The following is a 25,478-nucleotide window of genomic DNA, read 5'->3' as shown; positions in this document are numbered from 1 at the left end:
TTGACTCACCACTGCATTTCTACTGTGTTCAGTTAGAGGTGAGAGGTCACTTCAACTCTGGTTGACGGTGGAGGCAGGCAGCAACCCAGACATTCCTCTTATTGGCGATGTCTTGAACCTTCAGCCCTTCGTATCTCCACATTCTAGATTAACCCTTTTATGCAGGGCCTCATGTATAAGCTAATTGTTACCAAAATGGTTACTTGAATACTTAACCCCAAGACACGGCCCCTATTATAGCTGTTACCAGAATGGCAATGAACAAGTCACACTGTATTACTAAACGCCCTATGCACCATCATTGTGGTGTAGCACTATGGTAGATATGTGTTTTCAATGACTACAACAGCGTTCCATTGGTGGAATGGTGTGCGCTAAGGGCTACGACTCACTGTAATGTCAGCGCAATGCTGTTATGATGTAGTAGTTGAGGTTTTTTTCAGCAAACTATGAGTTGACTTGCTGGAGATCGGCTTGCCAGAAGATCAAAAGGCTATGGGGGGAGAGGGGGTGATGGGGCTCACCATTTCTCTTGGACCCCACATGCACACTCATGTATGCTACCGGGCTTCTTGGGGGTGGGGGTGGCAGGGTGTTTATCTCGGCCCCTTCTGACCTGTGGCCCCCTGGGCTTGGGCGGCCTGTATGTTCTTTCACCCACCCATACTGCAAAGAAAAAAGGGGAGTAACTGTGCGTAGCTCCAAACTCCAAAATGATTTGCATGATCTTGTAGTCTAGTCTAAGTAGTAGGTAGATTTTGGGTAGATTACTGCCATGTGGCAGTTCTGTTACTTTATATTACCACATTTTCGCAGATCAGTCAATTTATTTAACATATTATAGCTTACGTGTATTATTTTGACATATCCACATGACATTAAAATCATAGTAGCTCATTATGAACAATGCATTTACTACTTTGTAGGGCAGTATTATTAATATTTTTATAATAGAGAGAGTAGAAGTCCACACACTGCAGCTCCGCTTGTATGGCTCATTCAAAACATACAATGTTTCGACCGTGCAGGGTCTTCATCAGGCCAAATGTTGTTTGTCTTGAATAAACCTTACGAGCCTTACGATGTGGGTTTTTGACCAGTATTAACCCTATTCTCTTATCGGTACTGCACACTGGCTGTAACATTTTTACCGGTGATGCGTACCTGTGCGCACCGGTCTGCTTTCACCCCTGCTCTTCTGATATTAATATTTTTACACAACACTTTCTGATGATTAAGTTGAATAACACTTGTATGGCAGCAGTGTTCCCGCCCAAACACACATTTGCATGGTTTTGGAAGGGAAGTCAGCACACATCTGCATGGCTACTGAAGTGTGAAAAGAAACGGATTTGCATTAGCAAGGTTCACTGCGTTTCCTACTGAAACTCTCAGAATAGAAATAGAAACCTTAAACAGATGTGCAGTATATTTCCACTTAATCAAAATGGATTAATTGGCTGTATCATCCCAAAGTTGCAATGCAGTACTTGTAGAGTACAGGGTGTACTTTATAGCAGTCCAACCTTTTTATGTCTTGCATACCCCCTAAGTCTTTTTGTCATACCACGAGTACCCCCTCACTCATGCTCTATATGCCAATGTGACTATGCTCCATACATTTTGTCATTTTCCCAAGTACCCCCTGCAGTGTGCTCGCGTACCCCTAGTGGTATACGTACCCCTGGTTGGGAAACACTGCTTTATAGTATACTTTTATTTTTTGTAGTAGTAAATTCACTTCAGTGTATTGAAATATGCATCCTTTTAAAAATGATAGTCTGTAAACAATATGTGTGATATTATTATTGGTGAGTCTTCATAAAAGTTTTCCTTTCTTTTTTCCTTTCTGTCTTTCATAAACTAGCATTTGTTTTGTGTGTGACTGATTTCAATATGACATACGGTATACCATATAGAAAGAAAGGACAGCTTACAAAAAATCATATGTTTCAGAGGAAAGTTTTATTTTATATGTTGCCACACCAAATCAAGCACACTCTACCGATTACATTTCAAAGGATTACATTGGGCAATAAACACAATAGCCCACTAAAACACAGTAAAAGCATGCTAATAATGGTTTGCTTCTGCTGTAAGCATAAAACGCTTAAAGAAAAGAAATGACACCAAAACAAATGACAAGCCTTTCAGATTAAGACTTGAGTTAACTGTATCTACCACTAAGAACATTCGCCTCCCTTGATGACCGTGGTGACAGCAGTTTGGGAGCCCTGGGTGGCTTCGCAGGTCACGGAGACGCCCTTACCCCACTCGGCGGAGGTCAGGGACAGGGTGCTGCTCCAGCTGTACAGCCCGGTCTTGGCTGAGGGCGCCGGGTCGGTAGCTAAGCCACTCCTGCTGCTGCCGTCCACCTTCCAGCCCAGCGCCCAGTTGGAGGGGAAGCCACCGTCGGCCAGGCACAGCAGCGTGGCCGTGCCCTTGGCTGAGGACAGCTCTTGGCCGGACGGGGGCAGGACGGTCAGCGTGGGACGGGTGTCGGCTGAGATGAAGAGAAAGGCACAAAATGAGTGAATGAAAATGAATGACTACAAAGTCATCTGAGATTAAAAGAAAGGCCCAAAATGCAAGAATGAAATACAAATATATGATGAATACTAGGCCTATAGCTATACAAAATACAGTACAATACAGTAGTCATACATGGGACAAGAGCAACATTACACTGGCACTTTTGGAATGAGATGAAGCGCACTAAGGTTGATTTGGGGAACAGCATCTGTGCGAGACAACATAGTTGACAATTCTGTTACATTTTCTAGACCCGTTACAGTATGTCTTAATGAGTTTCCAGTGCACAGCACACACACACACACACACACACACACAGGAATAAAACAACTAAATAGGTGTGCATCATCTGAATTAACAGCACAGCAGCAACTAACTATTTGTATCGAGAAACAACCAGAAGCACCGCTTGCCCTAAAGCAGTAGTGAAACCTGAGCAAATAACTAACAATTCATGGCAGAGGCCAACTTCTTTGTAAAAACCCTAAATGACAAACACAGATTGCCTTAAAAACAACAAAACCTCAGTGGCTCTCATAACACATGTGCAGACAAAAACACAACTTGATCTGATTTTCGTAGGCCACGTCAGTTGGTCATGATTCAAGCAGCATGACGCATTATTTGTAAGTTATTTTAAACTTCTCTGATAGACCAAGCGTTCAGAAACAGGCCAACTAGACAGATGTGCCCCCTAGTTCCTAATAAAAACAAATTTGAAATAAATTTCAAACAGTCAAAGTCCAAGCATTTGCCATTGATCTGTGTTTCAGATGCCTGACGGGTCATTACATTATTGATTTAATTATGGGAAAAACAATACTCTACATTTAAGGTTAGGGGATCCGATAAAAGTCAATGGAAAACAGAAGTGGTACCAATAAGAAAAAAAACACACACTTACTTCCAACAGCAAGTCTAGTGCCGCTTCCAAACGTGTACCACAGTGATACAACCCCTATCAGTGGTCGTACAAAAACCCCTGCGCTCAAACCTAGAGACGCAGACCTAAACACTCTCCTCCCATAGCCTACACAAACTTGATTCCTCAACAATTGTGCACATGTTTTACTCATGTTTTCCATGAGTAGGCAATTGTAGGCTAGGCTACTGTCATTTTGTCAAGTTTATCACGTTTTTCCCAATATAGGGCCTAGTATCTAGTCTGAATAGGACAAGAAAATAAAATGCCAACTGATCGCATTACTGACAAACACACAGAAATAAAGATTCTGTGAACGACTTATCACAACACACCTTGTACAGGCCATGATTCATAGGCATTATTTGTACCAGGCTATATAGGCCAATATAATTCAGACATGGACACACGTGCATCTTTAAAGGCAGATAGATAAACACTCAATAGCCTATGCCTAAACACTTCAAACATCTGCCTCCCTATTCCCCAATAAAAACAATTTTGAAATAGATTTCAAGCAGGCTACATCCGAATAGCTGTCAATGATGTGTGGTCCAGCATCCCCGGGCCATTAGGATATATTATTGATACATGATGATGAGAAAAAACATTTAGGCCTACATAGATAGGCCCTACCGTAAAGGTCAAATGAAAACAAAACGTTTTCCCTTTTCGTAAACAGTTACCAATAAGAAAAAACACACTTACGTCCAGCCACAGCAAGTCTACCGCCTCCAAACGTGTAGCCTACCACAGTGACACAACCCCTATCAGTGCTCGTACAAAAACCTCTGCGCTCAAACTCGCAGACCTGACACCCCCCCCACCCCACCTTTAACTGATGGCGTTTACAGCGCAAGAAAGTTAATCAAATAAATGAATAACAAATAGGCCCATTGAATAGGCCTATCATCAATAACAAAAGTACGCCAATCGATTTAAATAGGCATATCCGCAATGTAGCCCTGATTGGTCCATTGCAGATCAAAGACCAAAAAAGAAAAGAAATGAGGAAAAAAAACCCGGCGGCAACAACAACAACAAAACATTTTTGAGGCACTCTACAGGAAAGTAGGCTATTAAGAAAAAAGTTCGCTAGTGCTACTTACTTCCAACTGCAAGTTTCGTGCCGCTACCGAAAGTCCACCACGGTGATACAAGTCCATTAAAGTGTTTATGAAACGAAAACAAACGGTCATTCCCATTAAAGCCTTGTTTTTTCTGATAGCATCGATGAGACTTTGAACCCAATCATCCTGGAGGAACTTGTGAAAATGGCAACTCAAAGTGTGAATTCTGTGAAATTTGGTGTGACTAATGAGCTGGGCTGTGACATCATAGAGGGGAGTCCCTGGTTTGCTAGTATGGCGATCTGAGAAAACAACACACATTTGATGGACCCACATCTTATAAAGGAACCAAAATTCTGATACAAACATCAGCGTGTCGAAAAACCACACATCCAACCTCATGAGAAAAAAAAACAGCCGCACAAATCTATTTCAGAGGCACTGATACATCTGCAGAAAGTGACATGTCTGACAGGCGAAGTGACGATTGTTGACATAGCCTGACAGTTCGTTTTGTTTATGGTTACGGTTGCTAAGGGCGCTTTGCCATGACCCACAGATGACATGGCGTGTGTATTTGTTGACAAATGGGGGGCATTTTGATTCAATTGCGCGATATAGTGTGATTGAAATGCATGTAGGCTACATACAAAAATATCATCAACTAGAGAAAAAACGGAGGTATTAGGCTGTTGGAAAAACGCCCTATATAGCCTGAGTCCTCAGCATATTTTTAGCGTTTATCATTATTATTAGCCTATTTTTTGTGCTCAAAGTCACAAGCGTCGCGTGTCCCTCAGCCGGACTCTGAGGACGCGGTGTGTCCAAACGTCAGCCACACGTGCACCACAATACTAAAAACAAACAATCAACGCTTCAAAGTAGGCCTACGCTATGTGCATCTCTGTTTATTCGCTAAGCAGTAGCAGGACTTTTTCTAGGATTTTTTGGCATGAGGGAGCATCATGGCAGGTTACAGGGGGTGAAGGGGGGTGTTCCCCCCCATGAATGAGAAATTTATTAGGGGCGCTCAAATATATATATATATATAAAAATAAAAGTATGAGGGTGCACCCACGGAGGTATGAGGGTGGAGCGCCCCTATTTCCCCGTTCAGAAAAAGCCTTGAGAAGCCCAATCTGTGAGTTGGCTGTCCTCGACTGAGAGCACCACGCTGATGTGCGGATATCCTCCCAAAACCAATTTATTGACCAGTTGAATGGCAATCAATAAAAAGTGCATATTCCGAGAGCATTCGCATCGGTTTGGCATGTAATGTGCATTACCCTTTCCTGAAAACAACATACAAAGCAGATGGACAAGGTAAAACGAGTAGCCTAAAGCAAAGCAGTGCACTCACCTGTCTTCGTGCCCGAGCAGTTACAGGGGCAGTTTCAGTCTGCACGCCGGCGATGTCAATTGTTGGAACTGCTTGAGGCAATAGCATTCTCTTCAGTCCAACCATGCCCGCGACCTCCACATTTGTGGTGAAGCACAAGGTGTGGAAATGTGCAGAGCACAACAGTGACCACGAGCTTGCTTCAAAACCATGCATTGGATCCACAGAGCCCTAGCTTGATTTAGCCTTCTCCTTGTCGGCCACAGTTCCATCATTCTTCACAGAAGGGAACTTGTGCAAAGATATTCCTTCTGTCAAGTAGCCATTTTTGCAGCTGGCACCGTTCGGCCCTCCAGCAACACACTGCTTGACACTGCGCTTTGTTTTGGTACTAGCCGCCATTGATCTGAACAAGGTGGAATGAGGTGAACTCACCCCTTCTATGTCACGCATATCATTTGCATAAAATTTGCATGTCACCAAAAAAACACTTTTTGGGAACGTTTTAACATGACTTTTAGGACAAAATATCACCCAGACAATATCCCATTTTATTCACAAGGCTTAGAACTTTCAGAATCTGTCCTGGAAATGGTCAAATTCCTTTACTTTGTTTTCGTTTCATAAACACTTTAAGCACCCGTACAAAAACCTCTTCAGCTTCTGCATGATAGCTCTGCTGCGCTGTAGGCGTATAGGCCACTTTGCATCGGCTAGGCCTAATGCAGACGTCATTCTTGTGACACGACTGGAGTTAAACTGTGAAAACCCTGGAAGTGCAAAACTACTGTTTGTCATGGTTGAAATAAGTAGATTGCATATTTATAACGTAATAAGTAGTCCTAGTTGAAAGAAGTGAGATAAGACTATGACTGTGTTGGTGTGTTAGACGTGGACTAGCCTACATTGAAAATAACATTGCAACAGAGTCCTTAGAAACAATATGTAGCAGAAATTAATGGCAATTGTATGTGCACAAAACATGCAACATATTATTCAAGTTAAAATATTAAAACATAACCAACCTTATAACAATGGACTTTTCAGTACCACGGACAGCGACCACGAATAGAAGCCACGAGCCCAGTAGCGTAGCCTACAAAAAGCTTGCAGAAACACCATAGAGCTATGTTACAATTAAACAGTGATCTAGGCTACAAGTTGCGCAACACAATGAATGAATAGCCTATAATATAGGCTATGTAACAATGATTGGAATTACTCAATGTCTATTCTGATAAGCCTAATATAGGATTATGGTCCGTGGAAAAAGTTACCTTGCCTCCAAAGGTCATAAATATTGTTCTATTAAGGGGGGGGACCTGTAGGATGTAGGCTGTTCAACAGGCAATTGTATCCACAGGTCTGTGATTGTAACAGTCTTCAAGTGCTTCTCTAGAAACACTTTAGTTCTAGGCCTATAGGTCTAGTTCTACTCCTCGCCAGTGAGCGGCAGCATTGAAACAATTTGAATGAATCAGTTTTGAAGTATCACAGATGAACAAGTATTTCCGCCATTAATATGGCTGGTCGTCGTTTCTGTGTTCACGTAATCTGTGGCTAGCTAGCGTGTGCAAGATAATGTCATTGTAGATTTCTGAAATAAATGCAACATTCGCAGAAAGTATGGCGTCTGAAGAGCATATGAAAACTTGTAAGTCTTTCGTTTTGGTCTTTAGCTTTCTGTGAAATTCGTGCACAATTAATTTTATGACGAGTGCACTGTCCCTGTACGTGAACACACGAACAACAAATACCGTACCTCTAATTTTGACATCATTCAAGAAAGTTTTAACAGGAAGGCGTGTTGGTTTCTTATCGTAGGTTTTGTCACAGTGTGCACAAATAAATACAACTCGCGCGCGCTTTGCATTCTATCCATACTTCCTATCATGCTGTGCCGAGTTGAGATGCAATAGGCATATTTTGCTAACTACTCGCGCTTGTTTTTTGAACACTTTTACATCCGTTTGGTGGCATAATAAGAAACTCCATGACAGTGGTTTAGGATGGCACTACCCCGTGTCGACAGAGTTGCTTGTCAATCCACATTTGTCTATAGAACTATGTTGTCTGAAATGGCGCTTGTTTATATTCCAGTCACCTCCCTGCCCTTCTCCTCCCTGCGACTTCTGGTGTCTCCCCTGCGCCTGATGTCAGCCTTTATGTGGCAGGTGGCGGAGCACCACAGCGTTGGCCACTATGAGAAACTGGAGGAGTTCATTACTCTGGTCTCGACTGCTGCCCCCGAGTACTTTAACCTGACAGAGGTCACAAAGCTTATTATTCAGCTCCGAACAAGGGTAAGGAGGTTGGTTTGCAGAAAGGTTCATATTAGAGTCCTATTGCGTTATTTATAGAATTAGTGAAAGCCCATTGGGAAACTCCAACTCCACTTGTCATTGCAGCACTCCACAGCACACAAGTGAACACTGCACACTGCACACAACGAAATTGCATTTATGCCTCACCCGTGCAAGGGGGCAGCCCTCAGTGGCGCCCCATGGGGAGCAGTGCGGTGGGACGGTACCATGCTCAGGGTACCTCAGTCATGGAGGAGGAAGGGGGAGAGCACTGGTTGATTACTCCCCCCACCAACCTGGCGGGTCGGGAGTCGAACCGGCAACCTCTGGGATGCAAGTCTGACGCCCTAACCACTCACCCATGTCACTTCACATACATACAGTAGAGTAGAGTAGAGTAACTTAATTGATCCCCAGAGGGAAATGAAGGTGTCTAGTTAGTAGTATTACACATAGCCTAATAATTACACATAAATCCCCATAAGAACATTTCAAGACATAACAGACATGAAGGCAGGTCAAAGTCAGGAAAAATGTACGAAACAAACATATCATGGGAGTTGAGGTAGACAAAGAGATGATCACGAGACCAGCAAACAATCAGTGTTGGCCAGTGATGTGGTAATAGAGGTGACAAAAGATAGTCATGAATAACAGTCTGAAAAGTGCACATGGTGCAAAAAGAGAGAAAGATCCTGGTAAGGTGCATGACGACCTTCAGTATCGTTCAGTTTTATGTGGGCGATATAATGATATAGGAGTGAAAAAAAACTTTTCAGTCATTCAACTGCACAGTCCCGAGTTCTGTTGCACAGTCCAGAAAGAGTTTATTGCACGCAGGCACGCATGCACATTTGACACTATAGGATACACATTCACAATGAAATTGAAAGCACTAACCTCAGTGCAGACATTTATATACTTGTCATCACAGGGGGGCTATTTACAAAACGTTACATCACACTACAGAAGAACATAATAAAAAAGCTATTAGTGCAACACACGCATGTCGTATATTCAAGCCGGTATTGGCCGTGGGGTGGGGGGTATATAGGTTCCTTTTAAAACATTGAGAACCTACTGTATATTACATCTTCAATACTTTCTGCTTTCCTTGTCATGTCATGTCTCCGCTATCTCTAATGAATGCATATGATTTCTTTACTTGTTCAGATGGTCTTGGAATGTTATCGTGCTGAGAGTCCAGTGGCAGCGATCATCAACACTCACCTTGGGATGTTGATCAACCTGAAGCAGTCGGTAGGTAACGGTAGAGTGGTAAAGTGCAAATTTGAAAAATAACTTGTGCGACTCAAGTATCTCTTCCAGTGACTACGCATGTAACCCGCATCACGAATTAAAGATTTAGGGGGACACGTTTGACTACGCATCAACCCATTATGGCGGCTGAAGCATAGGGATGTGTAGTCACACAGCTGGGTATGTGTTAGGATGCGATGACTATGTAAGGCCCCTAAAAGTACACATGTACTACTTTTCCTTACACATGCACGCACATACAATTGTTTTATGTGTACATGTATTTTTATGTTTATGTGCTTAGGCATAAAAGGAAAGCAAGGGAAACTACGGCATAAAGTATTAACTTTTAACTTTTAACGATGAGATGCCTATTCCTGATACAACTCCATGGAGGCACCTCATACTTGCTATTGCTTTTGTCATCATGCATGGTATATCGTCATCATGCTACTGCTCTCACTCATTTCTGCAGCATGTCCATTTGGTCACCTGCTCTAATATTGCCTTCATTTTAGTGCAGAGACGAAGAGGCCGTGAAGTACTTGGATGACTTCCTAACGCTCATTCAAACCGTTCTGGAAAATCCATCCTCAAGACAGCATTACTTCCAGGTGGGTGTGTGCCCTAGTCTTTACCAGTTTCATAAGCAGGCCCATACAAAGTGAAGTGAAAGCCCACCTGGGAAACTCCAACCCCCATTGTCATTGTGACACAGCACTCCACAGCATACAAGTGTTCACTGCACACGGCACAGAACGACATTGCATTTATTATACCTCACCCGTGCAAGGGGGCAGCCCCTAATTAAATGGCGCCCCTGGCGAGCAATGCGGCGGGACAATACCATGCTCAGGGTACCTCAGTCATGGAGGAGGATTGGGGAAAGCACTGGTTAATTACTCCCCTCACCAACCTGGCGGGCCGGGAGTCGAACCGGCAACCTTTGGGCTACAAGTCTGATGCCCTTAACCGCTTACCCATGACTGCCCTAAACTCAGACCTTGGTCAAGTAAGTGAATAAAGACCCACACTCAGACACAGAAAAACGCACAAGGATCAGCTTTGTTCCCTCTTCGCATACACAAGTTAGGGCCCTCTTGACCTACACCTAGGGTGAAAGTCAAAATAGTTCCTCCCAGCCTTTTCTCTTGCTTGTGTTCTGTTTCCTTAGTGTTGCCCAGCCTCCATGGAGATACTATGTGTGTTCAAATCCAAAAGGTCTGGTCTTCCTTCACTTGACAAACGTGACACACTGATGGCTTAAGGGCCGAATATAATGAGACTCCAGCTTGAGAGTGAGATTTAAAAAAAAATTGCAGTCCTTTTTATGCAGACCCAAAGTTGTTTATTTTGCTTTAGAAGTTGACCATGCCCATCACGGTTATAGTAGTCTTTCTTCCCCCTTCGACACACTGAGCTGTATGGTCCAATTTGATGGTGGTATTTTTGAAAAAAGTAACATTTGTGAATGGGCAGCATGAATTCTGTAAAGAAACTGCTAAACATATTACACAGTGCATCTTTAAATGTTATATTCTAAGTATTCATTATTCAAAATTGTATTTTTCATACATGAAAAGATGGATCTTGTCCATGTCCGCCATTTTGACATGTTTAGCTGCACAACTTACTGTCCTTACTAGTAAATTTTAGTTTATTACTTAGTAAGATCAAATTTGGCTGGAGGCAGCACAGTTTCAATGAGAAGCATAGTTGCAATATCTACTCTGGCCAAAATCCTACACATTGTACCTTTTAAGAATACATGATAAATGATCCCCCTGGTCCCCCTCCTCCGCAGACAGTGTTTCCTGAGCTGTATGGTCCAGAGTATGAGGCAGCGCTGGAGAGTATGGTCCTGGAGTTCCTGTCCAGAGTGGAGGAGCTGCTGCCATCGCCAGATTTGAGACAGGTTAGCGTCCTTGGCACACTTTATAAACGTTCTAGCCGTGGCCTCTTACTGAAGATGGGGTTACCGGCGGGCCTATTCATTATTTGCATAAAATACTCTACATCATAATAGCAGTGTTATGACAGTACCCAGAGCCTTAAGTAGCAGATTAAGACATGGCTATTACAATTTTGGTGACAGTAAGGTTATAACACAGGCTCTGCGCTAAGGGGTTAAGTTGCTTTGCTGCATTTGATTGGAAACTGTAATGCACACAGAATATAATCTAGCGATGGCCAGGGCCCACCAAAGGGGCCAGGCATTTTCAGCCAAGACCGGTCCACCATGTAACCACCGGTTACAACATTTTTAGTTATACAATATGAGCTATTTTGCCTGCCAAACAGCCAAATGCTTTATTTATATCAGACTATCTTGAAGAGGTCCTCTGTAGCGTCTTGGGGAGTGAACATTGAGGGGAGGGTCAGGCCAGAATAATCATCACTCATGTGGGTACCTATCTAGGTTCCAAATGCCTTCATATGTAGAAGGTAAAAAAATAAGGAAGCGACTATGTAGAACATCTGAATACCCTAGTAGGCTTTCAGCCAGGAGGTGAGCGGTACCCGGATAACGTTCTATATACTGTCATATTGCAGTAGGCAAATTATGGTTACTTTGCTATCCCAGAAGTATGCGGGAGGTCGACAAATGTACGGTGATTGGCCATTAGTGCCATCGAATTTGCTACATAGGCACTGTAGCAACCCAATGTAAGTAGGCTGCCGGATGTGAGTGCCCGGATATCCGCCCGAGTATTTGCATGCATTTGCATTCATTTCCACCATCAGGAATGCTTTGCGGTATCACCAGAGAGGCTATGGTACAACAGCTACCCGATGTGAGTTGCGCTGTGTCGCCTGACTGTCCCTTCTAGGCTATAATATGATAACAACTCGGCCTCGGCCCCCGCCGCAAATGTCCACTACACCACCACGGGTCCTCTGGTGTTGTGACCGTTTTAGGATATTTTTTTCATATCTAATACTTGCACATTTAGAGTGACAATTCCATCATGGATGTTTTAACGATATGTGCGAATGCAGTCATGTTGAATTTAGGGTGGCCAAACCATGCCATGTCATGAAGAACGTGCATCACATTATTTAAACAGCTCGTGTAAACGGTTATCCTGAGTACCCGTGTCTTTTTGGAGATCGGAGGCTTGATGAGCAAAGAGATGGGAGAGAAATTAATTGTGTGCGCGCACACACCTCTGCACAATATCCACCGGACACGAAGGGTTACTGGCTCCAATATGTCAGCGCCCCGTTTGATTCTTTACTGACACTTTTAAGTTTACGTAGCACAATCAAATGAATAGACTATGTCTAAAGTATAGGCTCTAGTCTCCAATGTGCCTAGTTCCACGTATTGTTGGCATCACCAAATAATCTGCAATATGCAGCATAACTTTTCGAGTGCTACATTTAGAGCATGGTCTGTCCCTTCAATAGCCTAATATTAAGATTGTCCCGTAACCACTTGGTCTCGGCCCCGCCGCAAGTATCCTCCACCACGAAGGTCCTCTGATATTGTGACCGTTTTAGGATATTTTCATATAATACAGAAATAAGAGCGTGCGCGCGCGCCTCTGACTGTATCTAGACACGGAGGGAGAACAAACAATATTTATATTCAGCGCCCAGTTTAATTCTGCACTGACACTTTTAAATGTACATGGCACAATCAAATGAGTAGGCTATGTCTAAATGTACTAGGCAGGCTCTAGTCACCAATCTGGCTTTGTTGTTTCGGCATCACCAATAATAATGGCACAATATGCGGCATGGTTTCGCGTGTTGTTTTTGCACCACCAAATAATAACTACACAATATGCGACATAACTGTTGATTTCTAACTCAGAGAGAAGGCTATGCCCAGATATTATTTTAACTTGTAGGATATCCTGATGTTATGTTTCACTAATGTAAGGAGTAAAACTCAGAAACTTCCCGAGTGCTAGCTACATTTAGACTGGGTAAACTCGTGACTTTAATGCCTTCCGAAACGGGCCAGTGTCTGTGACAGTGCATCTATTTTAGGCTATAGTCTTGTGCAAAACTTTTTATTTAACATTGCGAATGGGCAGGATGATTTGCTTAGACACGCACGTGCTTCAGAGCAGCTAGAACTGTGCAAGGTGACTGCTGCAGTTTTCAGCTCAGTCCTCCTGGATAATAAAAACAAAATAATGCCGACGAGAAAGTAACGCCGTTATCTTTTGATGGATTCCCTTTGGGTGCCCGGTTGAGACAGTTTAATTTTCACACCCAAATCAATTCGGTTTTAAGTTATAATTTCATTTTATTATTTTTTTTATTATTGTGATGTTATTGGTCACGGGCCTATTCTTTTGATTGGGAGATCAAGGAACTCTCTGGTGTCGCCGAAACGGCGATGTGCTGTGGGCTCTTTACGCACGGCACCTATGTCCCTTCCATCTTCAGTCAGACTCAAATCGGACCGAAATCAAGTAGCTGAGGTTAAACTGTCGTAAATACACGACCGAAATCAAGTAGCTGAGGTAAAATAGACGTAAATACTCGGGCGGATATCCGGGCACTCACATCCGGCAGCCTACTTACATTGGGTTGCTACAGCCACTTCCTTATTTTTGGGGACTGTCGGACATACCCTACGTCTTATATGAGAATGAGCACTGGCTAGCGGTCAGGGGTGGTACTGCCACTAGTCGGCTATCGCGGGCAAGTGAAAGATGAATGGGTGTCATGGAGCCTCCTACAACCATAATTTTTATCTTGTTGTATAATTTTTTCTTTGAAGCTAGAACTCATAAGAACACATTTGAGTATTGTTTAGAATTTTTTTGCGCGACTAGATCATTATATACTGGGTCAGCAAGCTGAATTTATGAGGCCAAATCCATAAACATTAACAGGATGCTAGCGAATACAGGTCAAAATCCTCTGCCATGCTGGAAAAAGTAGACAACTGAAAAAAATGACAACACAGCCTCTTATATAACAACAGCCATAGTTCTCACCAGGAATGTTTTATTTATGAGATTTGTGGCTGGAAATGGCGGTAGCATTTTTTCAGCATTTAGCCCTATGGACTCCATTTTCCAATCCATTTCTTTTCCCCTAGGACGGCTGTTTCCACTTGCCCGCATTCGCCATCTACTAGGTGGAACTGTGGCTACAACAATGTTCACCAATGGGAGATTTCCTTCCCCTAGCTTAGAGGTTCTCAGGTCATATGTTCTTAGCCTATGGCTACGTTCGAAATGGGAAAGGTAGCTGCCCTTCCAGTGAGCTAACTGGACATACAGTCATCAAGTATGATTCGAAACGAACAATTGCTTTCTTCACTCCCTTGGCAGTTCACTGCATTTGTGGGTGTAACTGGGATATGTTGAGGGCAACATCAGATGCTTACTTGAGGTTGCCTTCTACCCAAAATACTGTGCGCCACCTCCCTCTGAACAGGGAACCTGAAAACAAACTGCCACCCAAGCTGCTACCTCAAAATGCTCTTTATTCTGACAATTAGATATTGAGAATCGAAGGGATAAAACTAAGGGTCGACCGATACAGGTTTTTTAATGGCCGATGCGATACCAAATTTTTCTCATCACCCTTGGCCGATACCCGATTTCCGATACCCGATATTTGGGGCCGATATGGGTAAAAAAAAGTTTCAAAAATGACAAATATTCCAGGTCTCAAGTTAAAAGTAAACATTTATTTAACATTATCAATTTGAGGTAGAATTTGTAACATTTAAACACCCACTCTAACAATCAAGTAAGACAAAAATAGAGTGTCTAGGTGCTTTTAAAAAAAACTGAATAACATCAAATAATAAATATTTCGTATCGACCAAAATCACACGTGTATCGGCCGATACCGATACACTTAAAAAACGCAAATATCGGCCGATGTATCGGCTGGGCCGATATATCGGTCTATCCTTAGATAAAACATCACTGTAGTATCTAAATATGTGGTCACTAGATCTATTTATAGTCTATTATACGATTCTGTCGTCTCGCGACCTTTCAACTCTCAAATAGCGTACGTAAGCTTTGCACTAACGTAATGAACATAACTCTGCTGCCCTGCTCATTTGATGTTACGTTACGGCATAGAATCGCCGTAACATCAAATGCGCAGGGCAGCGCACTCGTTAGTGCCGTTCGTAATGACCGCATATCTGATCAGAGACCTGTTTATGTAGGAGGGGAGTCATCAAGCGACTGCCTTCGAATTCAGCCTATGCATGTACTCTTCTCTTTCCTTCTGACACAGACAGCATTGTGGCTCCGCACTGCCCCCAGTGATTTGGAGGACTGCTCCCAGGTCCTCGTGCCTCCTGAAGACTTGATGAACCTTCTCAAGCTTCACAGCACTGAGCATATCGTGGAGGAAGCTCTTGAAGAATCAGCCATAGGTATTGTTGTTTTGTTGGAAAGATTAAAAAAAGAAGACTTGTATGAATATACCCGAACTACCTTCCACAATATTTTGTGCCAATTCCTTATCCAACATCTGTGTGGTTCATTCCTCCACAGCGGCTCCTCCTGCCTCTTCTTTCGAGGAGGAAGTCATGGTCATCACTATGCCGACCAGTCCAGGAGTAATCACCGAGAGCTATGTGATCGCCAGCGATGCTCACGAGGTGGTCGACTGCGATGAGACACAGGGGTTTGAGAGCGTGGAGTACGTATCGGAAGAGGAGGCCAGTCCCGAACAAGCTGGTCCCTGTGAGGAGATGGTTGTAGCAGGCAGCATCCAGGACTCTGAAAACCATGCGGGCGAAGGCCAACCTGAGCCCGTCAGCCAGCAGACCAGCCAAGAGATCTATGTGGTGCAGAGCTCTGACCACTCGTCGGGCGAAGGCCAAGCCGAGTCTGACAGCCAGCAGGTCAGCCAGGAGATCTACGTGGTGCAGAACTCTGAGCACCACTCGTCATGTGAAGTCGAGGGCGAGATCTTGAGCCAACATGCAAACCAGGAGATGTACGTCTTGCAGAACTCTGGGGACCACTCGTGCGATGGCCTGCCAGAATCCGTGAGCCAACAGGCCGGCGAGGAGATCTACGTCATCCAGCAGCCCTCGACAGTTGTGGAAAAGCCCCCCTCGCCCTCGCCCTCACCATCACCGTCTTCCACTGTGTATGTGATCAGCAGCCCCATTGCCAGACGCCGCTCAGCAGGGAAGAGAGAGGCCACGCCGTTGAGTGTGGAAAAATGGGTGTCCCAAATAGGCAAAGTGATCCCTCTTCCTTTCCTTCCGTGCCTCCCGAAATCAAGCATTCCTCGCGTGAGGTCTGCCCGTAAGTCCCGGGCTCGGACGCCACGCTCAGACGATACCCAGGACAAAGAACATTCCGCAAACACGACCATCGAAGACGGCACGGATGAGTCCCAGGCGAGCCAAGCAACGTCCATTGACGAATACATGTGCGAGCACTGCGGCAAGAGCTTTCCATACCGCTGCTTGTTGGACGACCACGCGCGCATCCACACGGACCCGAGGCAGTTCCAGTGCCCCGTGTGCGGCAAGTCCTTCCGCTCCCGCAGCTTCCTAGCCATCCACGAGAAGATCCACTCCAACGTGCGGCCGTTCAGCTGCAACATCTGCAACAAGGCCTTCCGGAAGCGCGCGGACGTGATCAAGCACCACCTGGTGCACACAGGAGAGAAACCGTACAAGTGCCCGGTGTGCGGCAAAGGCTTCACGCAGCGCTCCTACCTGAAGATCCACCAGTCCTGCCACTCCTCCGAGCACAACTTCCCGTGCCCGCACTGCGAGAAGAGCTTCCCCACGGCCTTCAAGCTCCGCATGCACGAGCGCTACCACACCATGGAGCGGCCGCACCACTGCTCCAAGTGCGGCAAGAGCTTCATCCACCTCTCCATGCTGAAGCGGCACATGGGCTACCACAACGGCAAGCGCCAGTACCTCTGCTCGCTGTGTGGCAAGGCCTTCGTCTACCTGTTTGACCTCACCAAGCACCAGCGGCTGCACGAGAAGCCCAAGCAGTCCATGCCCTGCACGCTGTGCGACAAGATCTTCACCAGCCCCGAGGGCCTGCGCTGCCACATGCGCATCCACACGGGCGAGCAGCCGTACCAGTGCCAGGAGTGCGGCAAGTCCTTCACGCAGCAGGGCAACATGCGGAGGCACCTGCGTGTGCACACTGGCGAGCGGCCCTTCAGCTGCATCATCTGCAACAAGAGCTTCAAGCACTCCTCGCACCTGAAGGACCACTCGCACATCCACACCGGCGCCTGGCCCTACCAGTGCGGCGACTGTGGCAAGACGTTTCGCTTCCCGGGGCCCCTGAAGAAGCACCAGCGCTCCCACACTGACCCACAGGAGTCACGGCGCAGCGGTCGCCGCAAACAGGAATCCCTGTAAGAGTTGGAAAAGTTCAAAGATCCATGCACAGTTTCTAGGTGCTGGTAAACGCAGGAGTATTCAATACTTTAAAAGGGGAAAAAAACTTAACCTCACCCTTTTTTTTGGCTTTATGCTCTTTTATTCGCCTCTGTGAGTCAGGCCTGTAGAGTTGGATTTAGGGATTTTTATTTCCCTGCATGTCAAGATGTTGTGGTGTCTCCCAGGAGACATTTTCTGTCACAAATGCACTGAAGCATAATGCCCGAAGTGTACAAGTGCGCCGTTTGAGACACTGAAATTGTCTACCAGTTCATGACCATGGCTCAACCACAATTCAGTTATTCATAGACAAAAAATGCAGAAAGTGATTTACCAGTTCAGAGGATGTTACTTTGAAAGCATGCCTTTTGTCATCAAGTTCAGGATAATGAGTGTTTGCATTTTCCCTGTTTAAAACCATAAAATCTTAATTCCAGTGGTGATCTGGGTAGCAAACCATGTTTATTGTCACACTCTTTAAGTTTGGTAAGGCGTTATAATGTTGAACAAGGATACAGTGCATTACATAATATGCATTGGCAATAAATAACATATTTGTTGCATGACTACATGTACTGTGCAACACTCTAAACATGGATGATTCGAGAAGCCATGACATGGACAATGCTTTGGATTTAAGAAATAAAATGATGCGAAGTAATGATGAATGGCAAATAATTTAATTTTCACAATTGTGTATTTTGTATAAAATTAATTGTCTGAAATGACTTGTCATTTATTATTTTGTTTTCAGAAATTAAATATTTTTGTATTACTATTAATCTTTCCCTTACTATGTAACATTAGCTTCCTCTGGCTTGATAATTCAGTAAATAAAGTCCGTCTCTTCTTCAGTTACCCTGTTTCTCCTCACAGTGGTTGTAGCTCAAGTCATTTTCTTTTGTTTCAGACGTGTTGACTAAATGTTTTTTTGTCTTTTCTGCAACATATTTCAGTGGTGTACCATCGTGCGTCCTCATCAGAGGGTCTCATCGGCGTTGGAAATAACGCAGTTAAATTCAGAGATCAGGAAAAATGAAATGTGTGCATTTCATACTGGCTACGCTTTAGTCTTAGACAGTCATCAGGTACAAAACAAAACCATGTTAACAATTCACTGCGAAATGATTTGTAATAAGCTGTCACGGAGGTGTGACCTGATTTGAAAAATGTTGATATATATTGACTATTTATTTAGGAATATGCAATTTGGAACACAGCGTAGAAGTAGCTGTTGAATTTGTTTAGGGCCTACTGGCGCCTATTTATCTTTCTCAATAACGGGAGCGCAAGATAATGACATGATAGATGAATATCAAGTTAAATTATTGCTTTATAATAATATAATAAATGTATGTTGTTGCTTTTAGTTCATATGAGGCCTAAAGACACACTGCCTGGCCAAGAAAAATGTCACATAGCCTACTGTAATGACTCAAGTGTCTGCAATACCACAAGACTTACTTCCATCCAAGATCTTGTATTGTCTTATTGCTATGCAAAGCCTTCTCCAACACATCCTGAGGATTCTCAATATGGTTAAGGTCTCGACTCTGTGGTGGATAATCCATGAGTGCTTCCCGTCCTCACTGCCTGTGTTTGTGGCCTTGCGTTTTGCTGACGCCCCGCCTCCGTGAAGAAAACAATTTCTCCGCTGTCAGCCAAGCCACCACAACAACTTTTGGGTGCCTATTCTTCATTCATTATACACATTGCAAATGAGAAAATAATATTAGAATTGAGCTTTTGCAAGATATTGAAATACGCTTCTGTCGTCACTGACGTCATCGTGAGGCCACAAGCATGCAAGGGAGGACGGGAGTCTGCATATTAGAAAGCACTCCATGTGTGAAAATAAGGGATGCGTTCCAATATGCAACCTTGCGTCGTCCTCTTGTGCTTGTGGCCTCAGAAAGTAATATGTTATGATGACATCACTGACAACAGCATTATATTTCAGTCAAAAGCTCAATTGTAAAGTCATTTTCTCATTTGCAAACTGGATGGTGAATGAAAAACAGTCCCCCAAAAGTTGTTGTGGCTAGGCTGACAGCTGGGAAACTTTTTTGTTTTCTCCATGGAGGAGGGGCCAGGAGGCGGGGCGAGGCCACAAGCACAAGTGGAAGACGCAAGGTCTCATACTGGAATGCACACAATGTCTCACGGTCCCTGAAACGCACTGCCACCATTAAATAATTAGCATGTTAGTATATAATACAACCCTAAATCCTCCCCCAAAAATTCAGAAGACATAATATAACAGATTCTTATCATGAAAAGGAAGTGTAGTAATATTGATCTCATAAGCTTTCATGGAGTGCATATGTTTGGGGATCTATGAAAATCATGTCGTACATTAAAGGGACACTGTGCAGGAAATGGCCAAAAAAGGTACTGCAACTATGCTGCTCATTGAAAATGGGTTGGCCATCGCCAACTTTGATCTTTACATGAATATTTACTAAGTAATAAACACATATTTTATAGTGTGGTCCAAGTACAGTCATTTTTGCAGCTAAAAATGACTATTTTTGGAAATTCAAAATGGCGGACCATGGAGAAGATCCCCCTTTTCATGTATGAAAAGTACCATTTTTCCAGTCATAATAAATACTTAGAATTTGATGGTGGTCGTAAGTATTCATGAAAAATCTAACATTAGTGAATGGACAGCATGAATTCTGGAAATAAACAACTAAAAATCTCACACAGTGTCTGAGTGACTGAGTTATCAGGGGCCCATGTTTTGGACATAGGGCGCCCACACAGTGTCTGATTTATGCAGACATATGGCTAGGCAGTCTATTGCAGCTGATTGTACACAGGGCCCACAATTTGCTGCTGCTACGTTCCTGAGTGTCAACATGACCCCAGTGAAATGATCACACTAGAGAGGTGTGAGGTTTACGTGGTTACTGTTAGTGTTGCACCGATACTGATACCAGGATCGGTACTAAAATTTTGGTATCGCTATCGGCGAGTACCAACAAATAGGGCACCGATACCATTTACAGGTGCTTGTATGACACTTAAACAGCCTTGAAATTAGTTATTTCATAGAGGTATTGGAAAAGTATAAAAAGTTTTGCTGGATTCACTTTGTATTAGTCTTTTCCCTGTTTCACAAAGGTAGGCAGCAGCCTGACAAAGCCATGCGATGATTTTACATCCAAGTAGTATGTACTACAGCCCTTCATATATATACATTTCAAATAGGGTGGTATTGGTATCGGTATGGTATCGGTATCGGCCGATACTGCACAGCCAGGTATCGGGTATCGGTATCGGGGCCAAAAAATGGTATCGGTGCAACACTACTTACTGTACTTAGCCTGATTATCATGACTTTCAAATCTCTTAGAGACTTGGTTTGACCAAGACCATGGGTGCATCCCAATATGTGACCTTGCCTCCTCTACTTGTGCTTGTCTCCTTGTCCTGCCTCCTGGCCCCTCCTCCGTGGAGAAAACGATAGTTTTCCAGCTGTCAGCCTCGCCACAACAACTTTTGAGGGACTGTTTTTCATTCACCATCCCAATTGCAAATGAGAAAAAGACTTTACAATTGAGCTTTTGCAAGATATTGAAATATAATGCCGTTGTCAGTGATGTCATCATGACGAGAAGCAAGTGGAGGAGGCAAGGTCGCATATTAAAACGCACCCCATAACACAACTAACGTTCTTAAAGGGAGGCTCCAGTAAGTCACTGGCAGAGCTGCCTGGTTGTGGCCTGTGGAACTTGAGCATTGCAATGCATTATGAGGATTGTTGTCACAAATCCACAAGCACTAAAAAGTCATTTTCTGCCTTTTCTCGGCCAAGAAGGCACCAAATTAGAAATGTATGCCACTATTCTACTATATATATGACCCGCTTTCAATACATATCCATGTCTCCACCGATGGAATGCCCCTTAAACAGCATGTTTGAGAAACTGAGCCAAAGTTTAAGCCAAACATTTTCTTAGTCCCAATAGAACGTCTCTGTTCAAATCACGCCACTGCCTTGAACACGCCTCTACCTAGAACTATTGGAAATGCTAATTTGATTGGTTTCCGACAAGTAGGTAGAGTTCCCCTGCCACGGGAAATCAGAATCTGCCTGAACAAGCAGTTTCCTGAGCTACTGTAGTAGAGCCGAAGGTGTTGCGTCACTGTGAGGGCAGAGCCTGGGCAGCTGGTACTTGCACTTTAGTTTCACACATCACTGGGAACCTTATGGAAAGCATATATTATTTAATTTATCATACAGCACTTCTGGAATTCTTTACTTTTACAGTAATGCTTAAAAAACACACCAATCTATTTCACCTATAGTAGGCCTATTTCTGTCTTTAGTTTTTACACATTACTTAATAGGCTTCCACACCACATTTGTTATCTGCGTTTGGCAGGTCCGACAGAATGAGAATTTATTTGTGCATGTATGACAATAAAAATCAACCTGAAATGAACTGAATATTTCAGAGGGGGTCCCCCATTGCTTGTGCTGCTTGTAGTGGTTCTGTTGATCTGAAAGAGAACTTGTGCAACACTTTTACTCTTTTATTAATGTAGGCCTACTATGCAATTGAATATGTGTAAGCAATTTATGTATCCTCAAAATAGCATAAGAGCACAATAATGTTAAATATTTTCCTGAAGTAACCACTCTTCACATCTTGTACGGCTCTGTATCACTGTGTGAACACGTAGCCACTGCCAGTATGGAAACTCTGACAGTAGTAAACTCCTTCATCCTCAGCCTGAACTCCACTGATGGTCAGAGTGAAATCACTTCTGGATCCGCTACCAGTAAATCTAGATGGAGTGCCAGACTGGCGTTGGTTCACATATTTAATCAGGAGTTTAGGAGGCTCTGCAGATACCTGATGGTACCAGTGCAGATAGTTGTTGTTGTATTTCCTGGTAAACCAGTAGCCTGTAAGTAACAGCCCCCTGGGCGTCAACACATAGCTTCTGGTTCACCAGGAAAGGTGTTGTAGACATTACTGCTGGAATTATACACTATGGTGGTAAGTGTCAAAATGACCTGAATAAAATGATTACCCTCAAGAGGTGTGATGTTTATGTAATTACTGTAGGTGGAAGGCTATACTTTCATTTAGTTTCACACACTGGGAACATTTTTGGAATTCTTACTTTTACAATAATTCTTTTTAAAATGTCCTTTACAATTCCACTTGTAATAGGACATAATTATTGTTGTCTGTTTATGAATCAGTTGATGCACAGTATGTCATCTGTTGTGGGCAGGGCTGTCAGAATGTGAATTTTCATTGTACTCTGCAACACAGAGCATGTGTGACAAACAAATTGAACTGAAATGAACAGAACCAAATCTTGTCATGATCGAGAAATTATGTTAACATGTCAGAGGGTTTTGGTTGTAGTGTCTGTTACTCTATAAGCTTAACTGAATAGAGAACTCATGCAGCATTTTTACTCTCGTACTATAATGCAATTGTATTATATGTAGACTGTGGGTAAGCTTTATGTATCTTCAAAATATCCACAGCATCAAACCGTTTAATGGTTTTCTGAAGTAACCACTCTTCACATCTGCTCTGAGTGTGGGCTGCAGCAGTGCAGTCATGTGTGATCTTATGGAAGGAGGTTTTTGTACAGCTCTGTATCACTGTGTGAACACCCTGGTACTTCCAGGATAGTGGAAACTCTGACAGTAGTAAATTCCTTCATCTTCAGCCTGAACTCCACTGATGGTCAGAGTGAAATCACTTCCAGATCCACTACCAGTAAATCTAGATGGAGTGCCAGACTGGCGTTGGTTCACATATTTAATCAGGAGTTTAGGAGGCTCTGCAGATACCTGATGGTACCAGTGCAGATAGTGACCATATGAGGAGTGGTAGTAGACATCAGTGCTGACTTTACAGTTCAGAGTGACAGTTTGTCCAGGAGTAGCAGACAATACTGCAGGAGTCTGAGTCACAGTGTACTGTCCTCTGGATCCTGTCAAACACAGAATACATTTAATCTGAGCCATGAAATAATTAACATATTGAATAAAATAACACTAAATCCCACTCAAACATTCAGAAAACATCAAAGATTCTTACCATGAAAATGGATGAATAGAATCAATATTAAAATGATTGAAGTCATCACTGAAAAGCAAAATTGTTCTCATAAGCTTTCATGATGTGTTCATGTTTGAGGGTCTATAAATATCATCTTGAGCATCCAGCCATGCAGTTCATGCAGCCAATGCAAATTATTTCCATGCAAATACCACAAACAGCAACCTGTACAGGACCACAGTGATCATGCCATATTGGACAAGGTGGGAGATAATTAATGCGGAATAGTTTTAATATGCAGCAAGGGGAATGAGATGTGTTAGCTTGAAGACGTCCTGTGTGTGTGTGTGTGTGTGTGTGTGTGTGTGTGTGTGTGTGTGTGTGTGTGTGTGTGTGTGTGTGTGTGTGTGTGTGTGTGTGTGTCATTTATGAGCTCTGTCTTGGGGAAAGGGTTCAACTACATAATGGAATGAACTTTTATTTTGATGGGATTTTCTGGAGTGCATCTGGATTTCTCCACTGTGTCTCTGTTCTGGCACTTCTGGGATTCTAGAATGTGACACTGTAATGGCCGCACACTCTGGTAAGTGTCAACATGACCCCAGTGAAATGATCACACTAGAGAGGAGTGAGGTTTACATGATAACTGTAGCTGGTACTTGCACTTTAATGTAGTTTCACATGACTGGGAACTTTATGGAGTGCATATTATTTAATTTATTATAGCACTTTTGGAATTCTTTACTTTTACAGTGATTTTTTTAATTTTATTTTTTTCAGTGTTTAAAGGTCTTTGCATTTCACATGTAAATCCTACTGCTGTCTTTTAGACATTACTTAATGCACAGTATTTGTTATCATTGTTAGGATTGACAGAATGAAAATTTTATTTCACTCTGTAGCATTGTGCATGTGTGAAAATAAAAATCGAACAGAACTTCACAAAATCTTGTCATGATTGAGAAATTACCATTTCAGAATGGGTCTCCCCCTTTCTGGTGGTTCTATTGCTCTGAAATTGAATAGAGAATGGATGCAGCACCTTTACTCTCTTATTAATACACTAAGATTGTATTTTGTTTATAGGCTGAGACTAAGCTTTATGTCTCTTCAAAATCAAAATAGCTAAGGCATGAAAATGTTCAACGTTTTTTTTTTTTTTTTTTTTAATTTTCTGAAGTAACCACTCTTCACATCTGCTCTGAGTGTGGGCTGCAGCAGTGCAGTCATGTGTGATGTTATGGAAGGAGGTTTTTGTACGGCTCTGTATCACTGTGTGAACACCACTGTACTTCCAGGCTCGTGGTAACTCTGACAGTAGTAAAGTCCTGCATCCTCAGCCTGAACTCCACTGATGGTCAGAGTGAAATCACTTCTGGATCCACTACCAGTAAATCTAGATGGAGTGCCAGACTGGCGTTGGTTCGCATATTTAATCAGGAGTTTAGGAGGCTCTGCAGACACCTGATGGTACCACTGCAGAGAGTTATCACCATCAGAATAGCGGTAGACATCACTGCTGACTTTACAGTTCAAAGTGACAGTTTGTCCAGGAGTAGCAGACAATACTGCAGGAGTCTGAGTCACAGTGTACTGTCCTCTGGATCCTGTGAAATAGAGAATAAGCCTGCTTAAATCTAAGACAT

At 43.2% G+C, this 25,478-nt stretch overlaps 2 protein-coding genes across 2 annotated transcripts; one reads left to right on the top strand and one right to left on the bottom strand.

Annotated features, from left to right (window-relative positions):
- Window positions 1-1,946: 1,946 nt before the first annotated feature.
- On the bottom strand, window positions 1,947-23,832 carry LOC134463661 (immunoglobulin kappa light chain-like). The gene is made up of 3 exons (XM_063216858.1): window positions 23,450-23,832; window positions 3,437-3,490; window positions 1,947-2,503 (listed from the first exon to the last, which is right to left on the bottom strand). Exons 1-3 carry the CDS (start codon window positions 23,796-23,798, stop codon window positions 2,184-2,186), a joined length of 723 nt encoding a protein of 240 aa, XP_063072928.1. The 5' UTR covers window positions 23,799-23,832; the 3' UTR covers window positions 1,947-2,183.
- si:dkey-14d8.1 (zinc finger protein 37) lies at window positions 7,190-18,664 on the top strand. The gene is made up of 7 exons (XM_063216856.1): window positions 7,190-7,517; window positions 7,964-8,166; window positions 9,340-9,426; window positions 9,945-10,040; window positions 11,231-11,341; window positions 15,655-15,796; window positions 15,918-18,664. Exons 1-7 carry the CDS (start codon window positions 7,490-7,492, stop codon window positions 17,768-17,770), a joined length of 2,520 nt encoding a protein of 839 aa, XP_063072926.1. The 5' UTR covers window positions 7,190-7,489; the 3' UTR covers window positions 17,771-18,664.
- Window positions 23,833-25,478: the final 1,646 nt, after the last annotated feature.

Source organism: Engraulis encrasicolus, chromosome 15 (genome assembly GCF_034702125.1).
Source record: "Engraulis encrasicolus isolate BLACKSEA-1 chromosome 15, IST_EnEncr_1.0, whole genome shotgun sequence".
NCBI lineage: Eukaryota > Metazoa > Chordata > Actinopteri > Clupeiformes > Engraulidae > Engraulis > Engraulis encrasicolus.
The sequence above is the reverse complement of the archived record's forward strand: the minus strand, read 5'-3'. Positions and strand labels throughout refer to the sequence as shown.